Here is a 22964-nt window from a genome sequence, read left to right on the forward strand (position 1 = left end):
GACCCAGACACTGAGATTCAGAGCAGAGGGCAGCGAGGGCAAGGAATGTCTCCAAGGGCAAAAAGTCCCAGGACTGGCACACGGACAAAATGAGGCCATGAGGATACAGTGCCCAGCCTCCCAAGGACATGCCTGCCTGCAGCCCTGGGGCACACTGGAGTCCGCCCACTGTCACCTGCTCAGACTGCTTTGTTACAGTTCCGCTCCTGTCCTGAATCCTGTAGGCCAGCACACAAACATATTATCACCACTAAAAAGATACATCTCAGGACCTGTGCTCCCAGCAACATAGCGTAGTACAATGAAAAAACCTAACATTTTATATAAAATAACTGTGAGATGACTCTGAAAGGCAGGCAGAAGGCAAACAAGTTAGGGACCCAAGAAATGACACAGCAGGGAGGTCCTTGGGTGTTTATGATGTCTCACGTCTCACCCAGACACGGAGCTGAAGAAGTGAGCGATCTGGAAACACCGACAGACGCAGACCAAAAATGCCCCCCAGGAAAAGTCTGCCCTCTCTAGCCAGAGGAACAGGAGTGCGGCAGCCTAGCGGGATAGAAAGCTTTTGGATGGTAACTAGTCTACTGCAGCCAAACGGCGCAGACCCACATCCACCCAGACAGCAAAGGCCAGGTGGTGAGCCTAGACCCCACCTTCATCAGGCTGTAATAAGGGGCCCAGTCCCCCATCCCCACTCGGGTGGTGTCAGAGAAAGTGGACAGGGAGCTGGGACATTCATCTCTGCTGGGTGCTAGGGCCCCCTCCTTCCTATGCATGTTCCCCCCACGTAGGTGGAGACCACAAGTGGGAAACCTGAACCTCACCCCTACCCTGCAGTAAGAGAGACCCCTTGCCCTGCTTGCTGAGATGTCAGAGGAGAATCAGAACTTTCACCACTGTGCAGCAGTAGTGAGGCCACCACCCAACTGTGTCCCTAGAGGCCACACGAGGAGCCGTAGTGAGGTCCCCCAGCTCCCCAATCCCTCCCAGCCAGGGTGGTATGAGCAGAGGCCCAGTAGGAAGCCAGAGCTCCCACACCTCCACCCAGAAGTAAGAAGCCCTTCCCTACCTTGATATCAACTGAGGTCAAGTGGGGAACTTGGATTTCTGATCCCATCTGACAGCAATGAGGCAGGAAACAGTCCCATCTGCTGGAGTGGTGTCAGAGGAAACCAGCTAAAAAGAAAGCTTAAATAGGAATTAGAGCCTCATAAGACTTGAAATGCGCAAGTTTCAGTCAAAATTACCTGTCACAGTGATAACCAAGAAAAATCTCAACTTGAAAAAAAGGAGATGACAACACAAAATGACACAGATGCTAAAATTATCTGACAAAAATTTTTAAGGCACCTGAAAAATGAAAATGCTTGAACAAGTAATAACAAGTGAAACAAATAAAAAAAGTAGAAAGTCTTAGTGAAGAAATAGAAAGCCTCAGCAAAGAAGAGCCAAATGGAACTGAAAAACACACTAGTAAAATTAAAAATTCAATAGATGAGCTCAACGGTAAATGGAGGAAACAGAGAAAAGAATCAACAAATTGGAAGATAGAACAATTGAAATTACCTAACACAAACAACAGAGAAAAAAATTAACAGACCCTCAGGGACCTGTGGGGCTATAATAAAAGGTATAATGTTCATATAATAAGAATCCCGTAAGGGGATTGAATAAGAATAAGAAAATAAGAATAAGAAAATAAGAAAAATTGTGCTGAACACTGGAATTTGACACAACATTGTAAAATGATTATAAATCAATTAAAAAAAAAAAAAGAATCCTAAGAGTAGAAGAGGAATATTATATAGCTGAAAAAGTATTTGAAGAAATAATGTCTGAAAACTCCCAAAACTTGACAAAAACGTATACCTACAGATCAAAGAAGTTTAGTGAACCCTAAAGAAGATAAACACAAAGAAATCTACGCCAAGGTATACTGTAGTCAAACTTTTGAAAACTGAAGACAAAGAAAAAAATCTTAAAACCAGCAAGAGAAGAATGACGATGTACCTATAAGGGAAAAAAACTTCAAATGACAGAAACCATGGAGGCCAGAAGTAGCACCACATTTTTCAAGTAACGGAAGGAAAGAACTGTCAACCCAGAATCCTCTATCTAGTGAAAATATCCTTCAGGAATGTAGGGGAAATCAACACATTCTTAGATAAAAGAAAACTAAGAGATAAAGCTGTCCCAATTTGCAGATATGATTTCCTATATAAAAAAGTACCAAAAAAAAAAAAAACCTCATAGAACTAATAAGTGAGTTCAGTGGTCATAGAATACAAGATAAACATTTCAAAATCTAATACTTCCATATACTATCAGTGAACATAATGACATCAAAATTAAAAACACAATACCATTTGCAATTACTAAAAAGTTAGGTATACATCTAATAAAACATATACTGACTCACATCCTGGAAACTATGCAATGCTGATGAAAAATCAAAGAAGATCTAAATAAATGGAGAGATAAATCAAGTTCATGGATTGGATGACTGAACACAGACAAGATGTTAATGTTCCCAAAATTGATAGACAGATTTAATGCAATGTCTATCAAAATTCCAGCAAGACTTTTTGCAGATATAAACAATATTATTCTAAAATTTATATGGAAAAGCAAATGATTGAGAATAACTAAAACAGTCTGGAAAAAGAAGATTAAAATGGGAGAAAACAATCTATTCGATTGCCAGTTTTACTCCACAGCTACAGTAACAAAGAGTTTATGGTGTGGGCAGAGACATACACACATGGATCAATGCAACAGAACAGAGGACCCAGAAATAGGCTCACACCAATGTGCCCAATGGATTTTGACAAAGGTGCAAAAGCAATTCAATGCAAGAAATAGAGCCTGTTCAACAAACAATGTTTGAAAAATTGGACATTCACAAGCAAAGAAGGAAGGAAGGGAAGGAGGGAGGGAAGAAGAAAGGAGGGAGGAAGGAAGGAAGGAACTTTAGCTTTATCTTACATCCTACATGAAAGTTAATCCAAAATGGATCACAGACTTAAATGTAAAATGTAAAACTATAAGCTACAGAAGTAAACAAAGAAAAAAATCTTCATGATCTAGGACTTGGCAAAGAGCCTTAAACTTGATACCAAAAGCACAATCCATAAAAAATAAACACCTAATAAATTGAAATTCACCAAAAATTAAAAATGTTTGCCCTCTGAAAACTTGTTAGGAGGATGAAAAGATAAACTACAGGCTGGGAGAAAATGTTTGCCAATCACATATCCAGAAAGGGACATTCACATTATAGGAGTCTCAGAAGGAACATAGAGAAAGAAAGGGATAGAAAATGTATTTGATGAAAACAATGGATGAAAACTTTCCAAATATAAGGAAGGAGACAGATATCCATGTACTGGAAGCAGAGAGTCCCAAACAAGATGAACCCAAAGAGAGCCACACCAAAATACACCATAACTAAAATGGCAAAAGTTAAAGATAGAGAATTTTAAAAGCAGCAAGAGGAAAAAAATCGAGTCACATACAAAGGAACCACCATAAGGCTATCAGCTGATTTTTCTGCAGAAAACTTGCAGGCCACAAAGTAGTGGCATGACAAGTTTAAAGTGCTGAAAAGGAAAAGCCTACAATCTACGATACTCTACCCAGCAAGGTTATTGCTCAGAACTGAAGGAGAGATAAAGAGCTTTACAAAAAAAAAGAATTTTTCAGACAAGCAAAAACTAAGAGTTCATCAATATTAAACTGACTGCAAAGAAAGAGTTAAAGGGTCTTCTCTAAGTGGAAAAGAAAAGGCTACAATAAGAAGTAAGAATTTATAGGAAAGGAAAAATCTCACTAGTATGAGCAAATATATGGTAAAGGCTGTGGATCAACCACTTAAATAAGCTAGTATGAAGATTACAAGACAAAAATTATAAAATCATAATAACTGAAAACTTCCCCAACTTGGGAAAGGAAACAGTCACTCAAGCCCAGGAAGCACAGAGTTCCACACAGGATCAACCCAAAGAGGAACACACCAAGGCACACAGTAATCAAATTGACAAAAATTAAAGATAAGGAGAAAATATTAAAATTAGCAAGAGAAAAGCAACAGATAACACACAAGGGAACTCCCATCAGGTTATCAGCTGATTTTTCAGCAGAAACTCTACAGGCCAGAAGGGAGTGACGTGATATATTTAAAGTGATAAAAGGAAAAAACTTACAACCAAGAATGCTCCATCCAGCAAGGCTCTCGTTCAGATTTGATGGAGAAATCAAAACCTTCACAGATAAATAAAAGCTAAAAGAATTCAACACCACCAAACCAGCTTTACAACAAATGTTAAAGGAACTTCTCTAGACATCAAACCATAAGAAAAGAGAACAAAAAGAAGAACGAGAGAAAAAAAAAAAAAAAAGACCTACAAAAGATTGCTTTGGTAATTCAGGGTCTTTTATGGTTTCATATAAATTTTGGAATTGTTTGTTCTAAAAAAATTATAAAATCAACTATAATTACACAAAAACAGTTGAGGGGTAAACATGAAGATGTAAATTATAACATCAAAAACGCAAAACATGGAGGAGAGGAGTAAAAAAGTAGATCTTTTAGAATGCATTTGAACTTAAGTGATTATCAGTTTACAGTAAATAGATATAGTTATAGGTCAACATACATGAACCCCATGGTAACCACAAATCAAAAACCTGCAATAGATACACAAAAACTAGAAAGAAAATACAAGCATACCACTAAAGAAAATCACCACACCATAAGGGTAGAAACTAAAGAAGGAAAAACAGAGAACTATGAAAACAACCAGAAAACAAGTAACAAAATGGTAATAAGTACATACCTGCCAATAATAACTTAAAATTTCCATAGACTAAATACTCCAATCAAAATAAAAGATATAGGGTGGTTAATTCAATTTTTTTAAAGATCCATCTATATGCTGCCTACAAGAGACTCACTTCAGAGCTAAAGACACACAGATTGAAAGTGATGAGATGAAAAAAGATTCTATCCAAAAGGAAATGAAAAGAAACCTGGGGTAGCAATATTCATAACAGAGTACTTAAGACTTTAAAAACAAAGTCTATAACAAAAGACATGAGAGTATATAATGGTAAAGGGATCCATACAAGAAGAGGATATAACATTCCTTAACATATATGCACCTAATAAAGGAGCACCTAAATATATAAAGCAAATACTAACAGATGTAAAGAAGAAATTGATCATAATACAAAATAGTAGGAGAGTTTACCACCCCTCCTACATCAGTGGACAAAACATCTAGACAGAAATCAATATGGAAACAGTGGTCTCAGATGACATTAGACCAGCTGAATTTATAGATGGATATCTAAAGGACATTCTATCCAAAAATACACATTCTTTTCAAGTGCACAAGGAATGTTCTCCAGGATAGCTCACATGGTAGGCCACAAACAAGACTCAACACATTTAAGAGGACAGAAATTATATCAAGCATTTTTTCTGACCACAACAGTATGAAACTGGAAAGCAAATATAGGAAGAAAAATGGGAAAAATAGATGAGCTATCAGAAATAGAAAGCAGGAAAATAATTCCATTTAAAATCTAATCAAAAGAACAAAATACTTAGGAATAAACTTGACCAAGGAGGTGGAGGGCCTATATGCTGAAAACTATGAAATACCGATGAGAGTGACTGAAGATGATACAAATAATTGAAAAGATAGCCCATGTTCACGGATTGGAAGAATTAATATCGTTTACACAGACATACTACCTAAAACAATCTAGATTTCATGCAATCCCTATCAAAATATCCATCACATTTTTCATAGAACTAGAACAATCTTAACATTTATATGGAACCATAAAAGACCCCAAGTAGCCAAAGCAATCTTGAGGAAAAAGAACAAAGCTGGAGGTATCACACTGCCTGACTTCACACTATACTACAAAGCTATAGTAATTAAAACATTATGGTACTGGTACATAAACAGACACAAAGGACCAATGTTCAATTAGTCTATGACCAAGGAGGGAAGAATATACAATGGAGAAAAGACAGTCTCTTCAATGACTGGTGCTGGGAAAACTAGACAACTACATGTAAGAAGAATGAAATTAGAACATAGAAAATGTATATATACCACCATATATAAAAATAAACTCACTGGATTAAAGACCTACAAGTAAGACCTGAAACTATAAAACTTCTAAAAGAAAACATAGACAGCATGCTCTTTGACATCAGTCTTAGCAATTTTTTTTTTTTGGCTCCTCAGACAAGGGAAACAAAGGCAAAAATTAACAAATGGGACTACATCAAACTAATCAGCTTTTTGCACAGTGAAGGAATCTATCAACAAAACAAAAAGGAAACCTACTGAATGGAAGATATTTGCCAATGGTATGTCTTATAAGGGGTTAATGTCCAAATAATACAAAGAATTCATACAACTCAACATCAAAAATACAAACCACCTGATTTTAAAATGGGCAGAAGACCTGAACAGACATTTTTTTCCCGAGGAAAACATACATATGGCCAACAGGCACATGAAAAGATGCTCAACATCACTAATCATCAGGGAAATGTAAGTCAAAATCACAATGAGAGATCACCTCACACCTGTCAGAACGGCTATTATAAAAAAAAACAAGAAATAACAAGTGTTGGGGAGGATGTGGAGAAAGGGGACCTTGTATATTATTGGTCAGAATGTAAATCGGTGCAGCCACTATGAAAAACAGTATGGTGGGTCCTCAAAAAATTAAAAATAGAACTACCAGAAGACTCAGAATTTCCACCCCTAGATATATATCTGAAGAAAATGAAGACACTAATTTGAAAAAATATATGCACCCCAAAGTCAGTAGCAGTGTTGTATTTACAACAGTCAAAATATGGAAGAACCTAAGTGTCCATCAAGAGATGAATGGATAAAGAAGATGTGATATACATATATATATTCATGTGTACATATAGAATGGAATATTACTCAGCCAATAAAAAGAATGATACACTACCATTTTCAACAACATGGATGATGACCTGGAGGGTATTATGCTCAGTGAAATAAGTCAGACAGAGAAAGACAAATACTGTATGTTTTTACTTATGTGGAGTCTAAAACAAATAAAACAAATGAATATAACAAAATAGAATTACAGATAAAGAGAACAAACTAGTGGTTTCCAGTGGGAAAAGGAATGGGGGAGGGGCGAGATGGGGGAAGGGGACTGAGAGGTACAAACTGTAAGTTATAAATAACTAAGACACAAGGATATAATTTACAGCACAGGGAATAGAGCCAATATTTCAGAATAATTTTATATATAAGACCTATAAAAATACCGAAGCACTATGTAGTACACATAAAACAAATAAAATATTGTAAGTCAACTATACTTCAATAAATAAAAGAAAGAAAAGAGAAAACGTTATTAATAACAATAAATGGCATTTGCTGGAAAAAAAAGAAAAGAAATGAGTGCTAGCAAAACATCAAGTTCTCTGCCTTAAATATATTTAATTTCTATTTGTCAATTATACCTTAATAAAGCTGGGGGAAAAAAGAAAGTGGGAAAAAAAACCCATATGAGTGGTTAAACAACCTGTTATATCCATACCATGGAATCCTACTCAGCAATAAAATGGCACAAACTACTAATACATGCCACAACTTGTGTGAATGTACTTTCAGAGTGAAAAATTTAAAAAGCTAATCACAAAAGGTTTTATACTGTATGATTCTGTGTGTGTAGCATTCTTGAAATGACAAAATAACGGAAATGGGGAACAGATCAGCAGTTTCCCCCAGGGTTCAGTAGGGGGTGGGGGCAGAGGGAATGTGGGCGTGGCTAAAAGGGCATCGTGAGGGGGTCCCTGTGGTTTTGGGAATGTCCTGTATCTTGAATTTCCTGGCAGTGATGTACAATAGTTTTGCAAGAGGTTTGCCATTGGAGGAAACTGAATAAATTTATGCGCACAGAGGATCTCCTGTTACAACTGCACATAAATCTACAATTACCTCAAAATTAAAAATTTAATCTCCGGGTCTTCCCAGAGTCCTTCAGCCATCACCCAGCTCCTTTACAGCACAACTTCTCCAGACTGCATTCACTTCTTTATTGAACCCACTTCACCTAAGCTTATTTCCCCCAAGTTGATGGAAAACAATCTTAGGGTCATGGGTAACCTCCATGCCCCGGCCCTTTCTGGAGTTCCCAGCAACCTTCCCTGCAGCACCCCCTTTTGGGGGATTATGGAGCCTCTGGTTCTTATTCACCTTTGCTGACTCCCTCCCCGCTTCCCAATGTCCATTTTAGGCCCTCCCTCCCTAGATCTCAGTCTTAGGGCTTTAAACACCGGCCACTCTGAAGACATCTGACTCCTGACCCAACCTGCCCAGTGCCGGCCTCTCCCGGCCGCCTCTCCTGCAGCCCCACTCAGCACGGCCAGATGACCCTGCTCTTCTTGCTCAGCCCACTTCCTGGCCACCTTCTTGGGGTGACCGAGGGCTCCACTCACCCAGGGGCCCTTCCTTCCTCTTATTCTTCCAAACACATTCCAAATCCTCCTGCTCGCACCTGGTCATCACCTCCCATGCAGTGACCAGGACACCCCAGCCCACACAGCCTGTGTTCTGGGACCACCCCCAGCACGCCAGCCCCTGCTGAGCGTCCCTGGGACCCAGAGCCTCAGTCTGGCCTCGCCCAGCTGAGCCCCATGTGACTAACCTACCAGGCTGAGCTCAGGCTGGCACAGACCCCTACGGTCAGCAGGAGAGGGGCCATCCCTGGCACCCTGGGCGCAGCTGTCAGGATCAGGAGCCCTCCATCCAGCCAGGCTTCCAGGCCCCTCCTTCTAAGCAAGACTCACACCAAAATGACCAAGTTCCCACCAATTTTTAGAATAAAATGGATGGTCGTGGCTGATGCTTCAGACCTAATGGAACGTCCCAGTCTTCACACCTGGCCTTACATACATCCATCTCCGCCGCCAGCTCTGCCGCCCTCCCCACCAGCCTGGTAGCCGAGCTCCCCACTGGCCTCGGGCCCCTCCCGCTGCTCAGTCTGTCCCAAGCCCTCCACCGCTGGTGCCTACCAACCCTGCTCCAGGCCGCGCTACCCCGGACGATTTGCCCAGGGTGGTTAAGGGCTCACTGGGACGACAGCCCGGGGTGCAAGGGTGGCCGGAGGACAGGGTGCAAGGGTGGCCGGAGGACAGTGCACAAGGGCGGGGCACTGGTCGCCCCCTGCTCAGGAAACAGAGTTCTGCCTCTGCGCCCTCCCCACCTGGCCCAGCAGCTGCTGTTGGCTGCGCTGGGCCTGAGGGGAGGACTCCACAGTGGAGGTGTTAGGAAAGGGGGATCAACAAAGCTGTGCTCCCCATGCTCCAGCAGGGCCTGGACACCCGCAGCCAGGGCCGGGGGCTCGTGGGCATGGTAGGGTTTCTTAGCATTTACGGATCAGAGACCAGGTTTGGTACATCTGAACTGGCGGAGGCCTGAGAAGCAGAAGGGCGAGAGGTCCTGGGAGCCTGGCCTCGGTAGCCCTCAGCCCAGCAAATCTGCACCTAATCAAGTTATCTCCTTGGCGCGCTGCACCTGTGGGGCTGCTGTTCCGGCCGTCCTGCAAACACAGTGCCCTCTCCTGCACACGTGTGCCAAGTACATGAGGCGAATTACTGAGTGCCATGCCAGCCTGGTGGTTATACAGCAGTGTGGACCTCAGCTGCAGCAATACATGTCATGTGGCAAACAGTGCCTTCGTAAATTTTAAGAACACTTTTCTCCAAGTTCTTCCATCATATGACATAACACAATAATGAAAAGAGAAGAAAGAAAAAAAGTATATGGGCTGCTGTGAGAAGTTTATTATTAAAAAGAAATCACTCCACAGCCAATCCCTTCCTCCTGTGGACAACATCTACGTCCTGAGAAAACACCCCGGTCATGGAATGCTCCTCTCCACGAAACACAGTGTGCAGGAGAACTGCCCACGCGGCTGCGTCCGCTGCATTTGCTGCACTCCTTCCAGGTGCTGGGGCCGAGGGGAGGTGCCGGGGCTCGGCCTCCTCTGAGCCCGCCCTGCGCGCAGAGACAGCTGCTTCCCGGAGAGGGCAGCGCTGCGGGCTTTGCCTTCATCCCATCCCACTCCAGGCTGGGCCACAGACCTCGGAGTCTGACTCTTAATCCCTTCAGATGGGTCTTGCAATGAATGAACTTGGTTAAAAGCCTGTAGGATGTTCCACACAGAGTCGTTTGTGATCCCTTTATGTTCTCCTTTTAAGGCGTGGGCGAAGACTGCCACCTGCCATCTCAGTAGAACAAAGGATGTTGTGGCCATCAAGCCATCAGCCACTGCAGCCGCCCCCAGTGTGCACCCCGAGGGGACTCAGGATGGGAAAGAACAAGACACTGGCCCTTGACAGCTAGGTACACATCAAAGGAAGGGTTTCAATGAGCCCAGACCTGGCATCTTCCCATATATAGAAAAGCGCTAAGTTCATTAACATGATGTCCAGGTTTCTTTAACAGTAATCTTTTTTAAAGCTTTTTGGGGGGGTAGGTAATTAGGTTTATTTACTTTAATGGAAGTACTGGGGATTGAACCCAGGACCTCTGTATGCTAAGCACGTGCTCTACCACTGAGCTGTACCCTCCCCTCCTAATTAACAGTTGTCTTTTGATGTTCTGATTACCTGGTTTTTGTTGCAAAAACCCCTGTACATCCAGGCTCCTCCTCTGCCTTTTGGGACCAGTCCCTCAGAATGATCTGAGAGGCTGCATCCCCTGCCTAAGCCCTAAGTCCACCAAATAAAACCTAAATCTCAGCTCCAGGTGGAGCATTTTTCTTCCAGGCGACAGAACACTGGTCTTCCTCCGAGCCTGGAGCAGAGCAGGGCGGCCCGAAGAGTCGCCCTTCCGCTGCGGTGCCCAGGGTAGTTGGGATGGGAAGTTGGGATGGGCTTTGCCAGCCGGCTGCAGTCAGGACAGGGTGTCCCACGAGGCCCCCAGACTTGGAGCACGACCCCCCCCCCGCTTCACCAGCCCCTGCTGCCTGCATTTAGGGCTGTCTCACTTATTTCTGTTGGCTCACTCATCCTGCTCCCCAAAAAGAGACCTGCGCTGGGGCCCAAGTCCTCTTGCCCCTGGGCGCTCAGGGGGTGCCGGTGCCCAGCACGCGGGCCACCTGCCCAGCCCAGCCACCGGCTGAGGAGCAAGGAAGTGCCTCAACGCCCCGCCCCGCCAGGCAGCACAACTGGAAACAAGGACAAAATCCAGAATCAAAACTCTGTAAAATCTAACCAGTGAGCAGCGAAGTTCTCACCCGTGGACAGGTGAGTCCCCAGGTCCCCTCTGCAGCGCAGACCACTGTGTCCAGCTGCCTTCTTGCCTCCCTGTGTCTTGAAGGCGCCAGAACAGCCCTGGAAGTCCTTAGGCCTGGCCCTTCAACCCCCAACTCGCCCCCACCCCTGGGCCCTGTGATCATTCCGCTGCACCCATCACAAACCCAGAGTGCTTCTGACATCTCCCTCTGACCCTGCAGACCCCTCACCTAGGAAGTGGCCCTCTTCCCTGGCTGTGCAGCCACCTCTCAGCCAGCAGGACTCAGCAGTGGCTTTCTCAAGCCCTCTAACTGCTCCCCACCACCTCACCACAGCCATCTTTCCAAAACGCACGTGACCACGTGGACTTAGGCGTAAGACCTTTCCCAGGTGCCCCAGGTGTGGACGGGCTGGGTCTCCAGCAGCAGCCAGGGCCTCCTCCCCTGCGCCCACGATTCCTGAGGTCCTAAGCCCTCAGCTAACCCCCAAGGGGGTTGTGGCTTCTCAAAAAACAAGAACGGTATCGGCATTTGCTTTTCATCAGTGTAATAAAACCTCAGGAACTTTGGTTCCTAAGCCTCTACGTTACACCTGATTTGAACAACTACACTCAAGTGTTTGTAACCACATTTGTACAAGCAGTTTTGTGCAGTCCTTTACAGTTTACCTAGAGCTTTCACCACGGTTGTTTCTAAAGAGATTTAATCCTTATTAGCAATGATGTGAGAGTTGATATCCCCAGATGCAGTCAATCTCCCAGGCCCCCTAAGCCCTGGCAAGCCTTGCCCCAGGGGCCTGCACAGCAGACGCCGTGCCCACCCAGGGATGGCAGTCCCCAGATGATTTCCGTTACAGTGGACTGCCCGTACTCAGGAGGGAGCAGCCGCCCACCTGCTCACAGCCTCCCGCTGGCTTTTCCTCTGCATCACTACACGTTGTAGTTATCACATCTCCCAAGTCAGTGCACAGCCAGCCACCTGGGGCGCTTCCCCAGCAGCCAGAGCTGTGTGGTGGGAGCCCTGGGTACCCACCCTGGTAAACACAAGCGCGTCCACACCCAGGGACGCCTGTGCTTAACATCCTTGTTAAGGAAAGAGCTGGCGGCATTAAATCCATCTATTCCACTGTGTGTGGCCAGAGTGCAGGGAAGCAGCGCGGAGGGATTTAAGGTTTTGGCCCTGGCGCATTCCATTCCACAGGGACGCCTGACTGGTGCTCACGTGGATTAAGCCAGCGGCGGGAGCAGATGCCGCCGGGCAGTTCAGGCAGAACACTCACTGTCTGAATACTTCCAGATTCTCCTCTTCCTCCTCCCCTTGGCCCACCCGGGCTGCTGCGGGCGCCCTCTGTGCCGGGGAGCCTGCCTCCCGGGGAGCGGCTCCCCATTAAACCCTGAAAATGCCTGGCATGGTGGGGAGCCCGTGTGCTCGCACCAGCTCCTCAGCCTTGCACTTTGCCCATTTTCCCTCAGAGGAACTTTCCTTGCTTTTTTAAAGCAACGACTCGGCACCCTACCCGCTCCCCACACTCGGTGAGCTCCTCACCTCCTCTCTCCCAGCGAAGCCTGGCTCTTCCTCCCGGGGTGAGTTTACCGTCGGGGCTGAAAGCGGCGAGGGGAGGCAGGCAGCGCCTGGAGCCGGGAGCGCGCTCCGCCGGCCGCCTGGCCACGCCGCCACGCCCCCGCAGGCGCCCCTCCCCCGACGTGGGCGGGGCCGGCCGGACTGGGAGGGGGCTCCTCACCCCCAGAGCCGCAGGTGCCAGTCAGGAAAGGCAGGCAGGAGACGCCCGGTCAGGGGCCAGAGCCCTCCCTGAGAGCCGGGGCAGCCTCCGCTGGCTGTGCGCGCGTCAAGCTCCGCTTGAGAGGAGCTAGCCAAGTACGTGCAACAGGCTTTTTTCCCTGTGAACAAGAATCGAGAAAATGCAAACCGAGTGAAGATTTTGCCTGCTTGTTCCTGTTCTGCGTTTTAAGAATTCTCTGCTAGAGCTGATAAACCGAACAGCGTTCCTCTTTTTAAAAAATATTTTTATTGAAATATAGTCAGTTTACAATGTTGTGTCAGTTTCTGGTGTACAGCACAATGTTTTACTCATATAGGAACATACATATATTCTTTTTCATATTATTTTTCACCTTAAGTTGCTACAAGATACTGAATTTAGTTCCCTGTGCTGTACAGTATGAACTTGTTTTTGTTCCTCTTATTTTCTCGTTGCCTTGTTCTGCCTCCAGCCTAGGGCACTGGCTGAGGTGACACTCGTGGAAAGTACTATCTCATCACACACACAGACACACATACAGACACGTAGACTACACACGGACATGCCCACATACAGATGCACACATCAACACAAACACAGGCACAAAAACACACACAGACACACATGCACCACAGACACTAGAGACACACAGATGCAGAAACACATAGAAATATGAACAGGCACACAGAGGGACACATAACTAAACACACTCCAACATACAAGCATGCACAGATACACACAGACACAGACACACAGGTCCGCAGTGGACTGTGTAGCCCTGCCAGGCACTGCTCAGGGACTGGCAGGAAGTCCAAGACTCTTGGCTCGTTTACAGTGTAACAGGCAGAACCCAAAGAGGTGTCCTTATGGGAGGTTCCACTAGAGACCTCTCTGGGAGAACCGTTTATTCCTGGAGCCCCGCTGTGCTAGGTGGTTGGAGGCACAGACTTCATAACAAACATGTTGTACAGGACAGGGTGTGTTGGGGGCTGCCCAGGAGCAAGGACCAAGGACACAGGGCCACGGAGCCTCCCAGAGCATGACGGTGGCACCACCCCAGCACAGTTCCCGCGCTGGCATGCCAGCAGGAGAGCCCAAGCTTTCTAAGAGGAGGCCCAGTGCCACGTTTGATTCAGACTGTCACAGGGAGCCCGTGTGGACGCCGAAAAACCCCACCCTTGGGGAGTGGGGCCCCCACAGAGCCAGTGGCCACCCTGGAACAACAGCACATCTGTGCTCATCAATAGCCGAGTCGTCCTCCAGTGCCTCGAGGACACCGGTACAGGGCAGAAAGTGGCAAGGGGACCCCAAAGCATTAATGTACAGGTGTAATGGAGCAGGACCCTGGGGGGCCTTCCCAGCCAGACCCCTCCCCCATATCCTCTGCTGCAGCTCCTCTCTGAAGGACCCAGATAATAGCATCTCAGGTATATTTTTGAGTGTTTTAGATGTTAAAAACCAGCACCAAAGGGAAGAAATTAACTACTTGATGATCGAAAGCATATGGCCCCAGACCTTCTGGCGCCTGGGGGTTGATAGTGTTGACCCCCCCCCCCCGTTATCTCAACATAAACCCCCGCTGCCTCCCTCATCTGGCCTTTAAATAGGCTTTGCTTAAACCTTCTGGGAATTCGGGGTTTTCTTGGGCATGAGCCACCCCCGTCTTCCTTGCTCAGCCCTGCAATAAACCTTTCTCTGCTCCAAACTCCGATGTTTCCGTTTGGCTTCATGGTGTGTCTGACACAGGAATTTGCCTTTGGTGACATAGGCACTCAGGGCAGACAGAAGGTTCTAGGTTACAGAATGGCCTCCATACATTGGGAACCTTGGGGTGGGGGCTGACCTGTCTGCAGTAGGGTCATGAAGCACCAGCAGGGCAATCGTGGCCACCACATGGCTCTCTGTGCTGAACACCCATGTCCCCAGTGGCCATGTGGTGACCCCACGTCCCTTGTGTAACTGCTAAATGTTTGTAGTGGGATATACCCTATACCTGCTCCAGAGATGGGCTTGTGTGGCCTGAATCATGGAGGAAATCTCATGCTGCAGGGAACTGGCATCCTCCGTGTCCAAACCCACATGGCAGTGAAGCCCCTCAGAGCAGGTCTCTGAGACCAAACCAAAAACTCTGCAGTGCTGGGTTGCCAGCACACCCTCTTGGCTGTTGAAGCCGGGCCCAATCTGGAACTGAGGGCTGGACACAGCAGCCGCCCTACGAGCCTGCAGCAGAAGTCAGGGTGGCCCCACTGTCCCAGAAGGGGGACAGGATTTCTTCAGTCAGAAGTGATTGAGGCCAGTCTCAGAAATGGCTTGGTGATTTGACCAAGATCTGACCACAGAGATGCACTTTTCCTGGGTGGCTCAGGAAATTCCAAAATACAGGCTCCCTGAAGGTTCTCAGCAAAGAGCAGCATCACTGGAATCAGACATGAAGGCCAAAGGTGGCTCTTTTGAAGTACACGGTACAGTTGACTCTGGAACTACACAGGTTTGAACTGTGTGGGTCCATTTACAAGTGGATTTTCAACTGTGCAGAGGGTGGGCAATCCTAACCACCGCACTGGTCAAGGGTCCACTGCACTTTCATGTGTGAATTCCAGCATATCCATAATACAGTCCCTTAGCTTACATTGTATGAAGTGTGAGTGTGTGTACATGCCTGTTTTATGTGTTCGCAGGTGATCCAGCGAAGGTGCCAGTGGCCTCACATCCTCAACTGACAGGTGTGACTCATTGATTCCCATCCCAGCCCGCCACCCCCACTGCAGTGGAAAGCCGCCTGCAGCTTCTCTGTATGAACCCCACCCTCCCAGGGGTCCCTGTGCCTCCCGCTCGGCAGGCCTCTGCAGTCCCCAGACTTTGCCTGCTCTCACGGCACAGCCCATGTGGTCCTGCGCATCCGCTGGTGCCCACAGGTGGTTTGGCTCAGCCCAGCGTGTGCACTGACCCTTAGTAGATACAGGAGAGGAGGGGACGCTGGGGGCAGCTGGCCAGGGCAGCTTCCTTCTGCCTCTTGGCCAAGGTGGAGAGTAACCTCAGGAAGAGGAAAAGTCAAATGCAGACTCACACGGGTCTTTAGCTACTGCTGTAACAAGCCACTCCAAGTTTAGTAACAAGAATAGTGACCAGTTGTCATGCCCGTAGATTCTGTGGGTCTGGAATTCAAACCTGCAGAGTGTAAACAGCTCATCTCTGCCCCCAAGACAGTCAGAATGGGACCAAAGCAGGAAGCAACTTGAATCTGGGGGCTGGAGCATCAGGAGGGGCGCTGGCTTACCTTTGGGGGGGCAGGGGTCCTGCTGCCTCCCACCTAGTCTCTGCCCCTGACTCCTGGGCTTCCTCCCAGCATGGCAGCTGGGGCCCAAGAGCCAGGAAGTGGAAGCCACCAGTTCCAGGAGGCCTGACCCAGGACTGGCAGGGGTCACCTCTGCCATTTTCCATTAACCTAATGGTCACAGAGGCCAGGTCCAAGCGGAAGGGCACAGCCTCCAGTTCTTAGTGGGAGGAATGTCACAAAACATTAGAGTCATGCTTTAAATTGCCATAGACTGCCCTTTAGCCAAGGATGCAGCAACTGAATAATGAAGGCTTGATGCAAGTGATGGGAGGAATTCTGGGCTTAAATGCTACACTTTGAAGGCATTTTAAAATGTAACAGGCTGTGGAGCAGCAGAAACTCTCATTCATTGCTGGTGGGGATGCAAAACCAGGCAGCCACTTTGGAAGACAATTTGGCAATTTCTTACAAAGTGAAATAAACTCTTACCATGTATCACTCAGCAGTTGTGCTCCCTGGCATTTATCCACAGGCTTTCAAAACACATTCACACAAAAGCCTGTGCATGGATGTTTATGGCAGCTTTTATTCATAATGGCCAAAACTTGGAAGCAACTCAGATGTCCTTCTATAGGTGAATGGATAAACTTGTGGTACACCCAGACAATGGAATCTTTTTCCGTACTAATAAGAAATAAGCCATCAAACCGTGGAAAGACAGGGAGGAAACTTAAATATATACCACTAAGACAAAGAAGCCAATCTGAAAAGGCTACAAACTGTGATTTCAACTATATGAAGTTCTGGAAAAGACAAAACTCTGAAGATAATAAAACTGTAAGAGGTTGAGGGGAGGGAGGGATGAATAAACACAGCAGAGGACCTCTAGGGCAGTGACACTATTCTGTGTGATAAATACACTTCATTATATATTTGTGTAAACCGACAGAATGCAACACCACCAGGAGTGAGCCCTAATGTGAACTGCAGACTTGGGGTGATAGCGGTGAGTCAAGGTAGGCTCATTAATTGTAACAGACGTACCGCTCCAGTGGGGAGGCTGATAGTGGGGGAGGCTATGTGTGCGGGAGTTAGGGGTGTATGAATTCTCTGTACCTTCTGCTCAATTTTGCTGTGAATCTAAAATTGCTGTAATAGTCCACTTTTTAAAAAATGTATGAATGAAAAATATTGGCTGCTGTATCAATAAACAAAGGATGCTGTAGCCATCAGGTCACCCCCGAACGTGAGCAGAGGGAACTCGAGATACAGACAAGCAAGCAGCCCAGCTCTGCTGCCACCCACAATGGTGCACCCAGAGGGAACTCGGGATGGGAAAATGATACTGGCCCTAGACAGCTAAGGTGCACATCAAAGGAGTGATTTCAATGAACCTAGACTTTTGCACCTTCCCATACATAGAAAAGTGCTAAATTCATTAACCTGAGATGTCCGGTTTTCTTTAATTTACAGTAATCTTTTGATGTGCCGCCTACCTGCTCTTTGCTGCAAAACCTCCTGTGTCCGGGCTCCTCCCCTGCCTCCATGGACCCGTCTCAGAGCTGAGAGACTGTATCCTGGGCTGTGTCCTCTGCAGTCCACAAATTGCAATAGCCAGCAACCCTCTGTATCCACAGGTTCCACATCATGGATTCAACCAAACTTGGATCAAAAATATTCAGGGAAAATATTCCAGGAAGTTCCCCAAACTTGAATTTGGTGACAACCATTTACATGGTATTTGCATTGTATTTACATCTATTTACTTAGTATTTATGGGGTATTAGGTATTGTAAGTAATCCAGAAATGATTTAAAGTATATGGGAGGATCAGGGGAGGGTATAGCTCAAGTGGTAGAGTGTGTGCTTAGCATGCATGAGGTCCTAGGTTCAAGCCCCAGTACCTCTTCTAAAAAATAAGTAAACCTAATTACCTTCCCCCAGCCCCCAAATTTTAAAAAACTAAATAAATAAAGTATATGGGAGGATGTGTGTAGGTTATATGCAAACACTACCCTATTTTACATAAGGGACTTGAGCGTCCACATATTTTGGTATCCTCGGGGGTCCTAGAACCAGTCCCCTGTACATACCAAGGGACAATCATTTATTGTTTTGACTGAAAAAAATCAAGAAAATTTGGCCTTGTGCAGATATGTAGCCAGACTACAAGGAGGACTTCGTAGACCCGCTAAAGGGACCAGACTTTGGGCACATTGTTGTAGAGGTGAAGCACACTGGCCAGCCGCTGGTTCTGAGGGGGGAGGTGGCGTGCAGTTTAAGTGGCAGGCCACACCCGTCCTCACTTGCTCTCCTGCACTGGGTCGTCAGAAGGGCATGTGAAGCAGAGTCCTGCCCCACCTACGGTCCTGAGCCACTCAGCCAACACTGAGCAACAGGGATGCATGAGAGAAATCAACACTTCTTGTGTGCCAATTCTGGGGGCTCGTTTGTTACGCAGCCAAAGCTGACTGACCACAAAAAGGACAATGATTTAAAAAACACCTCTCAACTTATGGAAATTTTGAGAAGTTGAAAAAAAAGGGCTGATCTGGGCATTCACCAATTTGGTCATGAGAAATTTGCCAGGAAAAAATTTCTCTTTGGACCTTCTAATGCAAAGCATTGAATCCCCAAGGAAAGAAACAGTCTCCCAACATTAACGACCTAACTTTCGTCTCCATCTGGTACTGTTTACCTGAGTTCTAGTGCACTGGGTCTGTTGGCCAATTTCTCTGCTAGTCTCAGTCCTCCCCTGGGCAGAGCCTACCACACACAGAGCTCTGGAACAAGCAGCTCAAATCCTGTCCTACAGCCGGCTGGACCAGAAACACTCCCCTGCCACCAGGCCAATGGGACAAGAACCAAGATGGCAAAGGCAGGCAGGGTGGAGGACAGGGGAGGACCCTGAAGGCTCCTGGTGCCTGGATCCTGACCCATGTCTCCCCTGAACCTTCCCAGTCTCTGATGACCACTCCCTGTGTCACTGGGGTGAATTTGGTATTTGTAACCAAAAAAGTCCATCTAGACTGGAATGGCTTTAACTGAAGCTGTATCCAACAATACTTCATTTTTTGGTGGTGGTACAGCCTCGGGGGCTAGTCTAACCAGGTAAGAAAGGTCAGCTTACAACCTTGTGACAGATGTTTTATTTATAGGGAATTAAAATTTCGGCATATACATAACACAAACATTATATACTACTTTCCATGATAGAAGTTATGATACAGCTCACAGAAAGGCCTCGATTCAAGTTATAGACCGCGTGTGCTAAATGTGCACCTGGGGAGAAGAGGGAGTCCGAGGGGCCTTTCCTTTGGGTTTTGCTTCAAATAACCTCTGGTTGCATTCAAGTAATACTGATCATTTATGTTCAAAAAACTTTTTATAAACAAATTCCGAGTAAAATCAATTGAAATATTTATAATATGATTTAATTGTTACACAGTATTTCCAATGTACAATCAAGACAACACACGACACTTAAAAGGAAGGAAAAAGACCTATTGCACCCACACGTAAAAAGGCTTTTTATTCATTTTTTGGGACGGACGCTGCAAGTCAGTATTTATAGAAACATTTACACACTGTAGTAAACACATAAGTCCTACGTGTAATGCAGCATTATGGGTGAGGAAACCCCTGCGGGTCTCCACGTGCGAGGCTGGCTTTCCCATCACTGTCTGAGGCGTCGGAGGACCGCCCTCCCTGGCACACCGGCCCCTGCACTGACTGCAGCGCGCTGCCTCCTCGCTCAGTCTCGTGTCTGTGATGGATGGCATCCCTCTGCCTCAGTGTCCTGTCAAATAATCCTGTGTCGAGTCTGAAGCGAAGGAATCCACGTCCTCGTTCTCCGAGTCGTCACTGCTGTCGTCGGCGGCCGGCTCTCCCGTGAGGGCTATGCGAGCGTAATCGTCGGTGTCGATCGACTTGCAGAAGTGGATGGCGTATTTCAGCTTCTCCTCCAGCACCTGCTTGCAGGAATACCTGGGCAACTTCAACAAAAAGAAGCAGGTGTAGGACTCGGGAAGGAAGTGGTCAGGAGGGTTGTATTTATCCAATACCTGTTGATGAAAAGTGTGAAATAATCAGAGACGACGTCCAAGGGCAGGTAAATGTGCAATCTGTTGCATCATGTCCATTAGACTCTTGACTCTCATTTACATAAAGCATCATTATGTTTGGCTAAGAATAACAAAATGTCAGAAAACATAATCTAGCCAATTTTAGAAATAAAAAGGAGCAACTCAATAATTCCTGGGACACTTAGTAAAAAATAGCCACTGGTTACTGTGACAATTACTGTTTCCAAATCAATGCTGTGAAGAGGGTCAGATGGCTCCACCCAGCCCCGTCAACAAGACAGGACCCCAGACGGCTGGCACGGGGCCTGGAGCAGGGGGCTGCACGCAGGGCTTAGAGCTCACCCACGTGGGAAAGCTTTCCTTGAATCCATCAGCCTGCTTTTAACCACAACAGATTAAGATACTAGGAAGCCAACAAGAATTGTGGCTAAAACCCAGAAATTACCTACCTTTTAAGAGAAAAACTACACTTGCTCTCAAAGATCTCCCTGTGAGATGACTCCTTTTGTAACCCTGGCCAGACACCCCCAGGAAGGAGCTCGCCGGGAACCCCTTCAAGCGTGCAGGAGAGTGGACTCCCCACCCCATCTGCCCTGTGTGGGAGCCCCCCGCCCCCACAGTGCTGCTACAGGAAAGTCAGCTGAGGGTCGGGGTGGGGAGGGCTCAGGTCATTTCACCCCAGGGCCACTAGGTAAACATAGCCTGTTTCTGACCATAGACCACAAAATCAGAACTCAAAGCTAAACTGTTCTCAATCTGATGAGCGCTGATTCTTCTCAATAGGCAGCATTACTTAGTGATTCGTCTAATTCAACCAGACAGTGAAACAAATGCTTTAAATGATGTGTGTTCAAAACCTAGAATACGCTGACATAATATAACAGAATACTCTGTCGGTGGCCAGATAAAGATTTTTTTTTAAAGTAGTGGTACCCAAGACCTGCAGTTATAAAATTTTGAGCTATCGAGTCAAAGAAGTTAAGTGTTTTCCATTTTTGTTTCCAGCCGGAAAGAAACCCAAGTGACAGGAGAGACCCGTGCATCTTCCCGTCTGCCGCAGGGCTGGGCTCGAGGGGCCCACCCCTCGGCTGAGCCCAAGGGACCAGCAGGAGCTGCACCTGGATGACAAAGTCTCTGCCCCGGAAGTCGGCGATGGTCCTGGGCAGCCTGGTGCGGCCCCACACGAAGCGAAGGAAGAGCGAGCGCTCCGTGTTGGAGAAGGACTCCATCACCTCCCAGAACCACTGGATCAGGGGCGCTGAAGGCTCCACGCCCTTGTACGTTGCCACCGACTTTAAAAGGTGCAGAGGGATGTCCGGGCTGCCACACACCTGCAGAGGGACACCTTTCACGTCAGCACGGGGTCCAGCACTCCTCACTCCCACCAGGGCCTGTCTGGGGAGGGGCAGGTGGGGGGACAGGCCCCGCGCCCGCCCTGCGTGGGGCGGGGCGGTGACGGGGAGGCAGGGGACACCGGCTTTCCCAGCACGTCTTACTTCACTCAACAGGCACAAGCATCTCTCAGCCCTCCAAGCACATGATTTAACTGAGAGGTTAACTAGCGGCCCTGATTCATCACCACCAAACGGGCAGTTCCAGGGCGGCAGCCCACAGGGGTCGGCGTACCATCGTCTCCAACTCGTATCCAGTGAACAGAGAAAGAAGGGGGACCGGCACGACTCGGGCCATCCCCTCTCGAACAGCAGCCACCTGCTCGTCAAATTCATGGAGTCTGAAAGAAAACACTTTGCATTTCTATCTTTGGTGAGGGTGACCTAGTTCTCCTCATGCCAAGCCTCACCACGCAGACCAGCGGGGGGGTCTACTTTACAGATGCGGCGTCCCAGAGCTGCTCACAGACAGAGCTCAGCAGACTGGCACACAGAAGAGAGTCTCAAACTAGCCACAGCTGTCCAAGTTCAAGACACAGTTCTCAGCCTTCTCTCCTTCCCAAGAAGGAGCCAGAATTAGACACACAGAGAGCCAGGCTCCATGATGGCTGCAGTGAGAACCCCATGAAAGCAGATGCTGTGTCCAGGGCCCTTGTGACTGGCGAGTCAGAGCACCAGCCAGAAACGGGCACAGGCCGACTGCCAGGACCGCCCTCAGCCAGAGCTCAGCAAGTCAAGCCCATCCGACGCGGGGCCTCATCCTGACACCCGGCCAGGTGCTTCTGGAGGACAAGGCCCCCAGGACCACGCTGAGCGGACGGGGGACGTGGGGGCAGAGATCACAGGGGGCGCGGCTGGCCTGCCACGCAGCGTCCACACCTGAATGCTGGCCTGAAGGGCGGAGATGACCCAGCCATGACCCTGCCCCAGCAGAGGCGGCACGCAAAGGCCCTGTGACCGCCACTGGGACAGTCCCCCAACAGGGGAAGTCTGTCACCTTGGTATTCTAGTCAGAGCCCAGAACTTCAGCGAGAATCACAAGTACTCTGATGCTGATCACGAAGGAAGCAATTTTGGAAGCCGAGACCATTAAATTTGACTCGTGAGAAAAAGCAGCCACCAAAGCAAGCCATTTC

The 22964-nt window shown here is 47.2% G+C and overlaps 2 protein-coding genes across 5 annotated transcripts in view; both read right to left on the bottom strand.

Moving 5' to 3' along the window:
- Positions 1-12972, bottom strand: part of OCA2 (OCA2 melanosomal transmembrane protein) — a 176413-nt gene extending 163441 nt beyond the window's left edge. Inside the window, exon 1 of the mRNA XM_031451151.2 lies at positions 12862-12972. The gene's annotated coding sequence lies outside the window, so the exon portion shown is untranslated. The remainder of the gene's footprint in view (positions 1-12861) is intronic.
- Positions 12973-19478: 6506 nt separating this feature from the next.
- Positions 19479-22964, bottom strand: part of HERC2 (HECT and RLD domain containing E3 ubiquitin protein ligase 2) — a 176474-nt gene continuing 172988 nt past the window's right edge. For all 4 annotated transcript variants that reach the window (XM_064484642.1, XM_064484644.1, XM_064484643.1 and 1 more), the window contains exons 91-93: positions 22064-22169; positions 21556-21768; positions 19479-20416 (exon numbers count right to left, since the gene is read on the bottom strand). In XM_064484642.1, coding sequence (XP_064340712.1) covers positions 20144-20416; positions 21556-21768; positions 22064-22169 — 592 coding nt within the window. In that variant the 3' untranslated portion in view covers positions 19479-20143. The remainder of the gene's footprint in view (positions 20417-21555; positions 21769-22063; positions 22170-22964) is intronic.

The sequence above is a fragment of the Camelus dromedarius genome, chromosome 4 (assembly GCF_036321535.1).
Source record: "Camelus dromedarius isolate mCamDro1 chromosome 4, mCamDro1.pat, whole genome shotgun sequence".
NCBI classification, from domain to species: domain Eukaryota; kingdom Metazoa; phylum Chordata; class Mammalia; order Artiodactyla; family Camelidae; genus Camelus; species Camelus dromedarius.